This window comes from Eucalyptus grandis, chromosome 7, assembly GCF_016545825.1.
Source record: "Eucalyptus grandis isolate ANBG69807.140 chromosome 7, ASM1654582v1, whole genome shotgun sequence".
Lineage (NCBI taxonomy): Eukaryota > Viridiplantae > Streptophyta > Magnoliopsida > Myrtales > Myrtaceae > Eucalyptus > Eucalyptus grandis.
Window position 1 is genome coordinate 28,273,381 of NC_052618.1, and position 16,151 is coordinate 28,289,531.

The 16,151-nt window shown below is 39.1% G+C and overlaps 1 protein-coding gene across 1 annotated transcript; it reads right to left on the reverse strand.

Annotated features, from left to right (window-relative positions):
• Positions 1 to 10,539: 10,539 nt before the first annotated feature.
• On the reverse strand, positions 10,540 to 13,223 carry LOC104453217 (probable carboxylesterase 12). Its single transcript, XM_010067741.3, has 2 exons — positions 12,629 to 13,223; positions 10,540 to 11,151 (listed from the first exon to the last, which is right to left on the reverse strand). Exons 1-2 carry the CDS (start codon positions 13,175 to 13,177, stop codon positions 10,663 to 10,665), a joined length of 1,038 nt encoding a protein of 345 aa, XP_010066043.2. The 5' UTR covers positions 13,178 to 13,223; the 3' UTR covers positions 10,540 to 10,662.
• Between the last annotated feature and the right edge of the window lie 2,928 nt (positions 13,224 to 16,151).

Consider the following 16,151-nt stretch of genomic DNA (forward strand, 5'->3'; position numbering starts at 1 on the left):
GAGTCAACGGGTCGGTCAACGGTCAGCGGGTCAACGGCCAAGTCGTCAGACCGGTCGGACCGGTCGGGCCGGTCGGGCCGGTTCGCGTGAACCGCCCGCACGTGCCGCTCACTTGCACGGGCTGACGTCACCAAGACGTCAGCCGGCACGTGCCACACGCGTGCCGGGTCTCGCGCGGGTCGGGTCGCCGGTCGGGTGCCGGCGGTGACCTCTCGGCGAAACGTCGTCGGGGATGACGTCATCGGTGACGTCATCCAAGCGGTTACCTACCGTTGGATGACGTCACGGTGACGTCATCGCGTGCCGTTTCGCCGGTCGCCGGCGCGCACGTGCCGGTTCGTCACCGGCGCGTGTGGCGCACGCGCTGGCCATAGCCAGCGCTTCGGGCGCGTGGCGCCCACGCGCAGCGGCTTGTGGCCGCGCGTGTGGGCGCGTGCGGCGTCTTCCGGCGATGCACGACATTTCGCCGGACTCGTCTCGTCGTCGCCTTTCACCTAGTGCCTTCAGAATTTGATTCCAACTTACGGAAACTCAGAAAAATGGCCGAACAGTGCTCGGGTGTCGGGATTTTCGCCCTGATCCGTACGGCCGAAGATTTTTCGCGATAAATCAATCAAAAAACATCAAATTGATCGGGAAAACGTGAACTAGGGCTCTGATACCAATGTTGGGAATGACTAATCCCCGAAAAACCGGATTCGACACTTAATCAAATCCCTAAATCAATGCGGAAGACGAAGCCCGGGAAAACACGCATCACCGATCGTAAAGCACACCACGGAGTCGAGCGTACCTTGTTAGCCACAGATTAAACACCGTCGTCAATGGAGGAAGAGAATCCGGTCGATGAAGCCTTAAAGGGAAGAAATTGGAAGCCGTATGCCTCTTGTTCTTCGGGAGAGAAAACGCGCGGAGAGAAGCGTACGTTGATTGTGCCAAAGGGTGCGTTTCTCTCTCTCTCTCCTCCCTTTTATACCTTCCCCCATCCACGGGCCCTATTCCCGTGGGCCGGGCTTTTTGGGCCCAACTTGGGCGGACGGGCCAACTCAGGCCCATCTCATAAATCCATCAGTTTTGAAATTCATTTGGTTAGGATGATTGCCTTTGAACTGTACACGCTCTATTCTGTAAAGTTAATGTTGCTGATTTAAGTGTCTTGATTCTTTGATCTTGATCAAATCATGTATTTGGATTCAAAAGTAGATTTCTTCGTGAAAATGTAGGTGTTTACATGTTTTGTATGCCATAAAATTTTTGTGGAAAACTCACATCTCTAGATATGCATGAACATACTCTTATTGTGTAATGCTTGCTTGTCACTTTGCTATTACTACACCATTGTGACTTGCTCCTTTATTTTAAAAAAAATCATATGGCATTAGTTTCATTAAGTTTGAAATTCCGTATGGTGTTCAAAAGAGAGCTTGATTAGAGTACCATTGATGCACCCAAATTCTCATTGAACATTTCGAGGTATTTCACAATTTTAATGAAGTTAATGACATATTCTGAAAATTCTCAAAACCTGAAAATTTTAGATGTTGATCTGAGTTTTCTTTTGATATCAAGTTTGTTGGAATAAGTCATGTTTGATAGTTCAAAGGACTTGATTAGTGTGTAGACATTATCCGCATCCGGGTCCTAAAATTCATTTCCCAAGGACATTGTACGTGTCTCAAAATTTCAATAAATTTAATATCATTGTTTGTTATCACTTGTAACTTAAAAATTTTCTTTTAAGGACTAAATTGCAATTTTTCAAAACTTGTGTCCTTGATTGCAATTTTTCTAAAATTGTGTTCTTGGTTGCAAATTTTTAAGAAGTTTGATCTTTCGGTTTTCTTTCTTGTATGCATGCTTAAATGATTGCATTTTCCTTGATTGTGCAATTGACCCGTTTCAATTCACTTTCATTGATTGATTGATTGATTGATTGAGAACCAAGGTCTTATGACCTAAGTGCATGAGCTTATATTTCTTTTGCATGTGTTTTCTATATGTATGGCTTATGACTAATGCATGTACACGAGGTAAACCAAAAGGACACACCTACACCCAAATTTTAGGAGTCGTTCAGTTTTGTCCACCGCTTACGAACATAAGGGATGACCAAATACCAATGGCTAAAAACAATCAATTAGTGGTTATACGACGGCTAGAAATGCATGAATTTCAAAGGCCAATTCTAAGGCATGCCTTGTGCTTTGAATTTCCTTGAAATGTTTGCACTTATCTGATTGTGTTTGATTGCATCATTGATTGTTGTTTTCGCATTAGTTAGTATTATACTAATTCCAACAGCGACCCATGGAGGAGGTGATTATAGGGACTTGAAGACGGTACGATTTCTAATGTTCAATTTGGCTTTGATAATTTGTACTAATTCATTTCCCGATATATCTCTTGGGCTTCCCTTTTGTGTTATACAGATACCTGATGAGTTGTGAGTCTACTTTAGTTGTACTTTGAATTGTTTTTCTTTACTTCTTTATTTTTTTTTGTCTTGAGTGTTTATTTTTTGTAACGCAATTTCAATGTACTTGATTGATTATTTCTTTCATTTCAATAGTTAGAATAGAGATACACGAATGAACCATCAATGTGTTATCACTTAGTATCAAAAAATTGAACTTGTACAAAAAAAAAATGTAAAAAGACTGCTTGACCACCTTAAATAACAACCATACTCATAAGTACCAAAAGGGTGCTAATAGAAATATTTAGAGTAACCCAAGTCCCCAAACCCACGAAATCTCTAGTTTTGTGAAATCAAGGGAGGTCTCATAACCCTTGATTGGGTTTCTAGCCAGCCCCAAACAAAGAGACTAGTTGTGACTCATAGATAATGTGTTGTTGGTTGTGACATTAGATACTGATTTGGGAGAATTCACATTCTCGATTGATGGATCCCTTGGATGAAAATTAAAGAATATGCTTTTGAGTTTTCTTTATGTGATGCACCTTAAGGACTGTCTATTAAACAAGTATCTCTAAACCTGTTCCTTAGTATCAAAAGCCCGCAAGGTTAGGTTGCAACAAGTGTTAAGTTTTTGACTTTCAAATTAGTGATAAGAGTATTTTGGACCACGCAAAATTTGTTTTAGGATTTTTTGAAGCAGGACTATAAAATGGATGTCAATGGATGTGTTACATAATACATCCAAAAACCTTATCCTTCTTTGTTTCTCATATCATCCTATTAGATCTTTAGATCTTGTGACTCCAAAGTGAATTTTTTTTTTTTAGAGCTTTTGAATTGTACTCTTGTACTCGTTATTGAAAATAGTAAAACCCCGCTCTCTCCCCATTGTCTTCCCGTCCAAGACTCTAACTAAACCTTCCCAAAATGACAATACCTTCATCTTGATTCTCCATTGACCAAAATTGTTTTGGCCCTTCAAAGGGTGCCACTTTGAATTTGATAGATGCCATATCAAATAAAAAGACCGAAATTCCTTTACTCTAATACTAATTTGTTGTGAAAAAAATGTCAAAAGATACATTAATTGAAGCACAAATAGTAAATGATGAAAAGAAAATCAAAATCACATGAGAAGCATGATATACGTGGAAATCCAAAATGGGAAAAACCATGGGGAGATAGAGGGTTTCACTATCTTCAACAACAAGTACGAGAGTATAATCCAAAAGCTAAAAAAAAACTACTTGGTGAGCCACAAGATTTAAAGGTCTAATAGGAAGATAGGAAAAACAAGGAGAGGCTAAGGTTTTTAGATAAGCTGTGTAACATGTCCCTTTTCTATGGATGTTAGTGTTGTGAGTGTGTATATGACACATCTAGGTAAAGCTCACTGCCAAATTGTGAAATTGATTCTTCAGTACATCCACGGTACCTCAAAATGTGTGTCTCGTCTTTCAAAAGTTGTGATATAGGACATTCGGTTGTTAGCTTCGTTGATTTTGATTATGCAAGCAATCTCGACAAAATGAGATCTTTGACAGTTTATACTTTTATGCTTGGCAGTCCCACGATTAGTTGGAAATCAATTTTGCAGGATATAGTTGCTTTCTCTACTACCAAAGCAGAGTACACGGTAGTAGCGGAAGCAGTAAAAAAAAAAAAAAAGAGAGGTTGTACATAAATGAGATTTTACATACCTCAAAGAAGCTTTAAAAAAATTAATATAATTCAGTAACCATTTCTCCTAATCTATATATTTGAAGGGAAATTACACCAAATGCCCCCATGAACTTTAGATGTAGTTCAAGTTTGTCCTCAATCTTTTTAATTATATTCAATACGCCCCCGAACTTTTATTTTATTCCATTAGTCAATTCTCTACTACTTTTTTGGTTAACATGTGCAATACTTTGAAGGTGTAATAGCGTATTTTTTTTTCTCATTTCCTGGAGGAAATCTCTCTTCTACCCGTAGTTGGTAAAAAGAAGAAGGTAGTACAGGAAATAGGATAAAACTAAACTAACTGAAATATTAATGAAAAAAATAAGTATCGACAATAATGAAAGATTTGATAAATATAGATGAAAATACTAATAAAACTACTAAGGTATTTTCAGAAAAAAATACAATTGAGTAAAATGGAAATAAGACTCAATAAGAAAAAGGTCAACTTTAAGAAACAAGTATTCATAATGTATTTTTAAATGGTTGAATAATTAAAAAAATGATTGATTGATACAAATAAAAAATCACCTTCAATTTCGGTTAATCATTTTCTTAAATGAGTTTGAAAACATCCTTCTCCTTATAATTTTTTAAATATTTTTATCATTATCATTAGTCATTTTTTTACCGTAGTCAACCTTTAAATATATAATGAGTAACCAATTGTCGTCATCTTGACCTTCTTATGTTGAGTTATTTTCCCTTTTTATCCAATTCATGTAATTCTTCTTCTCAAAATGTCTTATTTAGTTCCATTGAAGTGGCTATATTTATCATATATTAATTTTATATATGATTTTATGAATATTTTAGTTGATGTATTTTTGTCCATCTTATTTATAGAAATCTTCACATGAGATGAAAATACACTTTTACCCCTAAAAAGTGCTGTGCAAACCATAACCAACCTCACTTGAAGTTGCCTAGGTTAAAAGTGACGCCTAAGATTGCACAACCTTAGGCAAGGCTAGTCGGCAGCCAATGAGGCTCATCAATGGCCTAAGTTCTATCGGCAAAGGGTTGATATATTTTTTTAAAAAAGAAATAGTAAGAGTCATTTTTCTTTTCTTTTTTCATAATAGTGAAAGTGTTTTACAAAGTATAGTTTTTTTTTTTTCCAAATAGCATTGAAATTAAAGTTGCTTCCCATTATGTTTTTAAATTATACTTTACTAAACACTATTTGTATTTTAGAAAAATCACTTTCACCTAAAGTTCTTTGCATTTTTTTAGAGGCTTTCCTCAAATGTGTTACCAAATACACCTCGCAATTTTGAAGTGAAACAGAAGCAAGTTCAATATGGAGAATGGGAAGAAGAGAGTTGATCAGAAGTCTATATTGTGTTCTTGCATCAATTTGCTGGTTTTTATATGCCCTACGTACTTGCTTAGACATCGTCGTTAGTGCTCGTCCCATGTGGAAAATATTAGTGCTTGATAATGTCGTTTCGTGAGATACAATTTTCTTCTATTTGAGACGATGATAATGAGTGATGAAAATTATGAGAAACAATTCACACGTGCCAGTTCACGCGTGAATTGATTCCTGACCTGGCACGTGTGAATTGATTCCTTGCTTTATTTGGAAAGTTGATTTTAGGAGTTTGCTAATTTGGACTACGAAAGTTCTACAAATTAAAGAATATGTTATTGACAGGCATAATTTACCAATTTAGGCTAATGGGTAGGATTTTTCTATTTAACTAATGGTCCCAGAGGCTGCAACTCCCCCCCCCCCCCCTAAATTTTTCTAATCAGGCCGACGGTAGCAGATTTACAGCAACAATTACAAGCACTAACAAACCACAGCCAAGATAGATATGATTTCCAAAAAGCATTTCAATTAAAGGCAGATTTACAACGCGCATGGCAGCAAGAGGAGCAGTACTGGGCAATGCAGTCTCGATTACAGTGGCTAAAGTGGGGAGATCAAAACACACGTTTCTTCCATGCTACAACTATTCAGCACCGACAGCGAAATAAGATCAGTTTATTACAAGACCATCAACAACAATGGGTAAGTGATGAAGCTGCACTTAAGGATATGACTTTAGAATTCTTTTCTAATCTATATAAGACGATAGGGTACCGGAATTATGACCCCATTTTGAATCAATGCTTGTCCATTGTTACACTGGAGATGAATGAGGGGTTGACTGTTGAACTAATGATGGAGGAAGTCCAAAGAGTTGCTTTTCAGCTGGGTAAAACAAAAGCCCCAGGCCCTAATGGGTTGAATGGCCTTTTCTACCAATCTCACTGGGATACCATTAAGCAGGATCTTCTTCTGTTTGTCCAAGCTTTCTTTCAAACTGGAGTCCTGCCTTCTGACCTAAACAAAACAATCCTATCCCTTATCCCCAAAGTCCCTAACCCCGAATGCCTTGATCAATTTTGACCTATTAGTTTATGCAACTACGCGTACAAAATCATATCCAAAATCCTTGCTAACAGACTTAAACCCTTCCTTCCCGCCCTAATATCCCCATAACAGAGTGCATTTATGGGTGGCTGCCAGATAAAGGACAACATACTTATTGTACAAGAGGTGTTGCATCATCTTAACGCCAAAAAGTGAAAAAAGAAATTTCAAGTGTTACTCAAGATTGACATGCAAAAGGCTTATGACAGAGTGGAGTGGGATTTCCTTCATGACTATCTTATTAAGCTGGGATTTCATTCTAGTTGGGTCCGATGGGTGATGCAATGTATCTCCACTATCAAGATTAGTGTTAAATTTAATGGCGACCAGCTTCACTATTTTCACCCCTCTTGCGGCTTATGTCAAGGTGATCCCCTATTTCCTTATATTTTCATTCTAATAGTCAATCTATTATCAACTCTTATTCATCAAGCGATTGACATGGGATAGCTAAAGGGTATACGGTTGAACAAGTGGTGTCCTACTCTTTCCCACCTTTTCTTTGTAGATGATGCAATCTTTTTCTTAGATGGGAGTGTTCTAGAATGCCAGAATCTATCAAATATCCTGAATCAATACTGTCTTGCTACTAGGTCAAGTCATTAATAGAAATAAATCTGATCTTTTTCTTAGTAAAGACTGCCTAACTAGTCTCAAGGATAATCTGGCACAATAATTTCGGATACCAGTACTTCACAAGACTGGCAAATACCTTGGAATCCCGTCTGACTTGGGTCGTTCGAAGAGAGATATGTTTGCCTGGATCCTAGGGAGAGTGACTTCCAAGTTAGATGGGTGGAAAGAACACCTCATGTCAAAAGGGGGAAAAGAGATTTTAATAAAAAGTGTTGTTCAAGCTATTCCTCAATATGCAATGTCTATATTTAAAATTCCTATGTCTATATGCCAGGCAATTGAACAGAAGATTGCGAGATTTTGGTGGCAAAATGATAGTTGAAAGCGGGGTGTCCATTGGAAGGGTTGGGATCTACTAAAGGAAAGGAAGGATCAAGGGGCTCTAGGTTTTAGGGACCTTATTGCATCTAACATAGCATTGCTCGGCAAACAGATGTGGAGACTACTTCAAAACCCTTTATCTTTATGCAGTCGGCTATTCAAAGGCCTTTATTTCCATGCACAAGACTTTACAAGTGCTAAAAAAAGGCGCCCACCCCTCATGGGGTTGGCAAAGTTTGCTTATAGGAAGGGATTCTATTCTGCCTAAACTGAAATGGTCAGTAGGGGACAGGTCTCAAATCCGCATCAGAGAGGATTGTTGGCTGCCCTGAGGAATTTTAGGAGGCCCTGTCACCAGAGAAGAGCCACGATTGGTGGCTGACTTATTGCTACCTGATCAGAACAAATGGAATGAAGATTTGCTTCATCGGTTTTTCGATGAAGACATTATCAGGGAAATTCTCAGCATCTCGGTGCGCCCAACTTATACAGAAGATAAGCTTATTTGGACAGAGACTACCAATGGTCAATTAACTGTGAAGAGTGCCTATCAGATAATTCAACAAACTGACATCCACATTCAAGACAGCAGACCATCCTCTTCTTTCCAACTACCTTCAACCCTATGGAAGCAAATTTGGAAACTCCACATCCCACCTAAAATTAGGTTCTTCCTTTGGTCCATCACTCAAAATGCCCTCCCATCTAAGGTTAATCTCTTTCACAGACATATTAGTGCAGACCCTATCTGTAAGGTGTGCGTAAGTCAGACTCTAGAAACATTAGAACATCTTTTCCTTCTTTGTCCGTGGACCTCGACCGTATGGTCTCACCCTCAGGTTTGCATACGAATTCTACCTACTCAAATCAAGCGTATTGAAGAGTGGGTAGCTGACAGGTTTGTGGAAAATCAAAACTCACCAGGTATGGAGGTTATTACTATTCTCCTCTGGCACATCTGGAAAGCACGCAACAGATGTCTATTTCAGCACCAACAGCCAGATCCAGTCTTCGTTGTGGAAGCAGCATGGGCTACCTCCAACTTGGCGAAGCATCTGCAGTCTACCATAACAGGATCCATCTCCCCTCGCTCGGCTCCAGGATCTCTGTGGAGGCCCCCTGATGGAGGCCCCCTGATCCTAGTACATTAAAAATCAACATAGATGGAGCCTTCAAAAGTGGTAATATCTCAGGATCAATTGCATATATCTATCGTGATTATATTGGTTCTATGCAAGAAGGTTTCACCTGTGCAGCCACAGCAAATTCTGCTTTGCAGATCGAAGTCCAAGCTTTGAATATAGCGTTGCGCCATCTTCTGCGGATCGGGAAGTCTAATGAGCCCCTCATCATCAAGACAGACTATCTCCAGGTGGTCAACGCTGTGCACGACCCACAGAAGACGCCATGGGAGAGCCGCTCGCTGCTAGCGGAAACGACTGCCTTACCCCCTATTTCTCTCATCTTCTCATTAGGTTTACAAGACGCGAGACAAACGCACCTGTAGACTGGGCTGCCAAGGTCCATTCTCGCGGTTCCCTGTCTTTCGCTGAAGTCTTTCCCCCTCCCCCATCTTTGTTTAATTTACTGCTTTCGGACGCGGTACAAGCAGGTTGTTTTTCAGCTTTACTTAAATGAAATGTCTCATTACGATAAAAAATAAATAAATAAAAAACCAACTATTATTAAGTTTTACAAGTGGGGTGGCTCATAAATTAGTAACATATCAATGAGATAATGACTTTACGATCTTCAAATTTAACAGTACATTACCAGCTTCAATTCAATTTTACAATTGGGCCCATTCTATCGTTTGCAACTTAGCAATGAAATCATGATTTGACCCTTCTGTAATCAAATAGAACATTAATTTCAACTTAGTAAGTTCCTTGAGTTGTTGGTAACTTGATACTCAATGGGCTTACGTTGGCAAATAACCAACTTACTAGTTACATTTGTTTACAATTTGCGCAAGTAAATAGGTTGATGATTTACTATTAATAGATTTTAGGACATTCTTTATCAGGTAGGTAAAAAGAAAAAACCTTCCTAAAAGTAAGCATTCATTGGTACATTACTAATTCTATTAATAAGTGAATAACTTCAATATACAAGAATTTAATTCTAATTTTATAACTTACTATTGAACTGAACTTTGGTACGTTCCTTACTTAAGCGATAACTTACCACCCTAAATGCAAGCCTACATTCGCACAGTAAGTTAGTACTTTCCCCAATACATTGCTAATTTTTGTTATGAACGAAAATGTTTGGACGGAATTGGGACTTACCTCATGCGTTGCTTGAATGTTCCGTTTAAGGCCCTAATAAAATACCAACTACTCACTGGGTGAGTCTATCACTGCAGTCCCACTAGGTGCAAGCAGGGAAGAGCAAGACCATCAAAACACCTAAGTCAAGGTCCTTCCTTCAGTTACTAACCAAGGTCTTTTAAGATTATGGAGAGATTGAGGAATCAAACTTGTGACTGTAGCTTGCAAACCAAGTCTTGGACTATTCGATCGATCACCTAGTTGGTTAGTATGTTACTAAATTTAACAGAAAGATTCTATTTGCAATGGTGAATTTCTAAATAAATTGATAACATGCCATTGAAGTTGGCGTTCATGGATTCCTCACAAAGTGTCAATAACTTACTAAAGTAATAAAAGGCCTATGTTAGTAAGTTGCTTATTTCAATGACAAGGTACTAAATTCAAGATTTTTGTTTTCAATGACAAAATTCTTCCATGATAGGTAACTAACTCGTAAGTGGACCTACGCTTGTAAGTTATCAATTTCAATACTAAGTTTTGTTTTGAGTAACAAATTTCTACATAAGCAAATAACTTGAAGTTGGTAAATTCCTTACTCCGAGTGATCACTTACTACATCAAAAGTGGCTCTATGTGGATCAGTTATTAATATTGCAGATAAGCCACTATTTTAACTATTTAACTTTTGTTTCTGGTAATAAACTTTTTTTAAAAAAGTTGATAACTGCATTTTAAGATCCCAAGTAGTTAATATTATTGGTAAAGTACAGTCAGCATCGCCAATCACACCATTTTACCAACAAACATTTCAAATATACAAACCGTATATGAAAAGTACCACCCACGGAACAAGAAATATTCTATTTGTCCTCCTCATTCATGAAGGAGGCCAATTTCTTCATCATCTTCGCAGCATTATCACAGCTGGGATTGATCAAATGAAACACATGAACCTCCCCTGGTGCTTCCGTCACTTCCACAAATCCACTCCATCCTCTCTCACTCAACACCTCCTTGTAGTGCCAGCCCCTTTGTCTGAAGATATCCTTCTCAGCAACACAAATTAGGATCCTATTGAAAGCCAAACCCAACATCCTAGGGTCCATCGCTGGATTTATCAGAGGGTGGTCGCACGCGGTGGTCGTTGGATTCGCCGCACACCAGAGTTTCTCCACCCCGGACCTCTTCTCAGGTTCGGTGGTCTCCAAAGGCAACGGTTTGTCGCCCCAGAAGTAAGGATGCACCATAATAACTCCCAGAAATTCAATTCCTTTCAGAGTTTGCTCTGCCAATCGGATGCCCATGTTGTGAACTATGTTACCGCCAGCGCTATCTCCAGCCATAAACACCTATGAAGAATTTAGAGAATATTGTATTAGTGTGTGCAATCATTACCAAGCATGATCAAGGATGCTGTAATAAGCATTTCACAACAGAAAAATTATGTTATGAAATTATCAAACGTTGTTTTTGTGACCGCCAACTGATTTCAATTATTTGAGAAAACTCAAGCGACCGATCGATCGCTGGATAGAATAGGAAAACATTATTTTATCTAGTTAATGACAAAGTTGAAATCTCCACCGCACTGGATAGAAAAGCACCCGTGATGAAATAGATAACCCGTATTTCAGTAAAAATATATTCTAAGAACAATTCTTGCAATCAATTTTTAGTGTTGACAACCCCATATTTTTAAAATTCGTATGGTACATTATCTTAACTTTCCTTAACTTTTGGATTTTATTCTACAATTTAAGCTGACCCTTTTGTACATTTTGGAGGCAAATTCAAACAGGATTTCTGTTCTTTCTTTTTTGCTTCAACCTCTCTTAATAGACAAAGACACTCGACCTATTTGTAAAAGTGAACAAGAGTCGGTTTAGCACAATTTCCTCACAAGCTATTTCCATGAAAATCGATACTTCAATTTTTAAAAGGTGCTCGACAAACTTCAAACAACTGCAGTACCCTCGAAGCTGTAGCAACATAGTAGAGATGGGCATGGGGGAAATTTTTCCCCGAAAATAGTGCCCCGCAGGGCATGGGGCGGGCAATAGGCAGGAAGGGGCTAATATGCCCCTTGTACTATTTAATATATATATATATATATATATATATATATATATATATTCTTTCTTTCATTCTATTTGTTGAAAAAATATGAAACACTATTAATACAATCCTAAGAACTATCTCCTCATTACAAATTGATTTTGTTGAAGATGCAAGCTTAGAAAACCCTCTAGGTAAGCAATATGTGGCAATTATTTTCCATGTGTCTCATCTTCACAATTGTCCCACAGTGACCAATTTTCAAAGGGTGGAGCTTGATTATCTCTTTAGAACCGATTCATGAGACTGTTCTGTTATATAAAATCTACCCGTGAGGCCATTATTTCTTATAATAATTATAAAAATAGAAAATGTCATATAATCATCTAGCAAGGGTTATTAATTCTTTTTGAGAAAAAAATATTGATCCTATGATGGCGCCCCACGAAGGCAAAACCGCCCCGCAGGGAGCACGCGGCGGTGAAGACATAGGTTCCCGTCCCCCGCCTTGCTTCGTCATCATCCCTAGCAATGGCATACAAGAAATTGCCTATCCCAAGCTTAAGATTTTATAACTTTAAAACACATATTACCAAAAGACACCAGATACAACACTTCATAGCACAGTCATAAAGCAACATCGTGATATTACAGCCACAATTATACCAAACAAAAGTCGAATCTAATATTATGAGTTTGGCCGTTGTTTCTAAAAGTATGTATATGCCAGTAAGTGATCTAAAACAGAAATTGAAGAACAATCAAGATCACCTTCTTGAGATTGGCACAAGAATTTAACCACTCCTCAGGGCCGTTTCCGGTAGAATGAGAGGCCACCCATTTTAGGGTAGTCCACGAATCATCGTAAGCTGCCGGAAGCGGATGCTCTGGTGCCCTTCTATAATCAACGGAGACAGCGATGATGTTAGCCTCCGCAACTAGGGCATTGAGATAGTTGTGGTAAGTCGGCGACCACGCTGTTTCAATTATGAAGCCTCCTCCATGAAAGTATACGAGCACAGGGAGCTTTTGGAAAGAATCGGTCGCAGCTTTCGGGATGTAAAGTCTTGCGGAGACAGCGGAGTCTGATGAAATGGCAACATCTTTTGATTGGACGCCGGTTTTCTCGTCGAGCGATGGAGGGACGGTTTCCGTGCCTACAAATCTCTCCACTCGGCCATCCTTGTAAATCCTTGCGTACGGCGACATATCATAGAGCAGTTCTGTTTCCATGGAGTTTTGAAGCAAAATAGAAGCAAGTTCATTATAAAGGATGAGAAGAAAGAGAGTTGATCCGAAGTCTATATTGAGTTTTTGCATTAATATGCTGGTTTTTATATGCCCTGCGCACTCGCCTCGTCTCGTCGATAGTCCTCGTCAAACTTGGAAAGGAAGAATTTTCATGCGATTGATGTTTGATAAAAGCGTTTCTGAGATGCTGTTTTATTTTATATGGAACAACGACATTGACTGGATATAAAATTTGGATCACGCGCATGTGCATTGAATCTTTGCTTTTTAGGTTGGCCAATCAAATAAGCGACAAAGTCTACGTGTAGCACTAATAACTCTTTGTCGAGATATGGGATTAATTTATATGGTTATCATCTCGAGAAACCGATTAATGTTTGTCTTTTCTAGACACATACAAAAGATATGGAATCGTGAATCATGATGTCTGTATCAACCGATGTCTAGTATAGCATTATATAACAAGATATAGCACAATATAATATGAAGCCATTAATCATGATGAGGTATAGCATGATATAATACAGAAAGTATAGTGAAAAAAACTGTTAATCGGAAGCTTAATTAAAGTTGTGACGTGAGGAATGAGCTGTCTTCGAAAGTTAGATTTGACTTAATATATTGGGAAGTTTGTCAATATGGCTTATGGAGAATTTGCAAATTAAAGAATTACGTGGCTATTGTTAGAGGCATCAAAATGAGTTCAAAACTTATTCTTTAACTCATCTTTTATGAATCAGGTTATAAATGAATTGGCTAAAATATTAGAAACAAATTTAAATGGGTTTAAAAAACAAATGCCTAAATATATATGGGTCTAAAAATGGGCTATGAATAAACTCATTTTCATTTTACAACATATTTGTCCGTTTCTCTTATAACCCTACCGGTGTAATCCCAAAAGACCAAAATTTCCCTCCTCCTTCGCCTCCTCCTCTTCCTTCTCTCTCTTCATGCCCAAATACCACTATTAACATCCTTCCAACTCAATTCTCCCTGTTACTCCACAATCGAAGCCACCTCATTTCCTCCATCGTCCCCATTATTAGGTCACTCCCCCAAGAGCCCTTCTTGGATGCTTGAACCTGACACGGACGGCCTTGACCTCGACCGTTTCGACCTCGATTATTCTATTGCCCTCAAGAGGATCCCCAATGGTGACATCTTCGAGGCCACTCGCCCTTGCAAAGTCAATTGCATCAAGCACCTCCTCGAGATCCGCGTCAAGTCAACGCTCAGGATTGGTGGGATTGAGCTTCACTAACAGCGGTTGCCAAGTCATGTCAAAGACGATCGGAGTTTTGCAGGATGGACTTTTCCTAAGAAAAGTCGCAATCTGGGTATTAAATTCGTAAGACAATTTGATCAACTGTTATGAATCGAGAAAAGAGAAAGATGGAACCTCAAAGAGTGAACGTGCAAATTGAAGATCCCCTGCTTAGGGGTGTGCAATCGGATTGGGTACGGTTTTGGAATCGGTTTGGGAACCGGTTTTGTAAGTATAAGTCCAAAACTCTATCTTTTTTCTCCTTATTTCTCCTTATTTCTATTATTACTCCCACAATCACACGGTGTTTTTCCTCTTGACTCTCTCAAACACGCACGACACTCTTCCTTCATCGTTCCTCTTTCTCACTTGCTTCTCTCCCTTGTTGGCTCCCTCTCGCGTCCATCTATCTGTCGAACGAACGGTGTTCGTCGCCGCAAAATTCTTGTGTACCACATGAATTGGCTCACCTAATTTTTCTTTTATAGGAGGAGTTATGCTTGTATAAATGAGTAGCTTCATGTAATAGTTGTGGGAATAAGACTAATATTATATCTATGTTTGTTGCTAATTCTTTGCCTTATGATTTTATTTATTATAATTAGTCCCGTGGATCCTTAATTTTTTGTTTAGTAAAAAAATTCATGTATTTATTTATTACAAGTGCTTAATGTTTCAATACAAATTATGAAGATTACGTTATTTTCTCGTGTATTAATATTAAATTCGAAGTCGTATAAGATATCGAGAGATTGTAAAACACTTTCCAGTGGAAACAGGGTTGACCCTAGAATTGGACCGGAAAAACAGGACGGGTAGGGTACAAGGTCCAATACAAATAGAATCGGGTATAAGGTCCAAAAACTGGGAACCAATTATAACATGATTAGGTACAGGGTCTAGGTCTAGACCCCACCCACCCTGGACTCGATCACCCCTACCCCTGCTCCAGTGAGGCTTCAGGGTTGGAGGAGGAGGCTTGTGGTGGTGCCGTCGGAGGCGCAGTGGCCCATTTTGACGTTAGTGGCCTTTAGTGAGTGAACGAACAAATTCTCCCAAAATCCTCCATAAACCCTCTGCCCATCCCATTGCGGTTGCACGTAGATGCTCTTGTTGTCATTTCTTGAGTCCAACAAGATTAGGTGAATGACATGGCCGTCATTCCATTTGAATGGCTTAATCTCAAATATAACAATAACCTTTTATCAAAATAGAAGGATAGCCAGGTCATCCTCTAATCTTGTTGGATTTAGGGAATGACACTTGTTACTCATCCATCGCAAACAATTAGAATGAAGGTCTCGCCCATGAATTGCTGGAGCATCTCCTCAGCCTCTCCACTGCGCAGCCACGGATGCCGACCTGATTTCAGTTGACGGGAATGGCTTATCCTTGATCGCAGTTACTTCGTTGATAATCCATCCTCTGGCTACAAATCCGTCCCTGGTGGCGGGGGAGGAGTGGTTGCTGGGGGATTTCACGAGGGCGGTGTTTCCATTGGGTTGAGCTAAGAGCAACTTAAATTTCTTTTATTTTCCGGTTTCTATTTTTGGAGATATACTGGACTTATTCTATGTGTTTTGAGCGAGTTATGTGAGTAAATTTGGGTTGGATTTGGGTATGGTAGGGTATGGGCTATCTAAATTATCTACCGAATAAATTAGTATGAGTGAATTCGGGCTGAACCCAATTATAACCCACAAGACCTACCAATTTGCCACTTCTAGCTGCGGTCGGTGTGACTTGCTCTATAGAAAAGTAGCACCATACTCCATA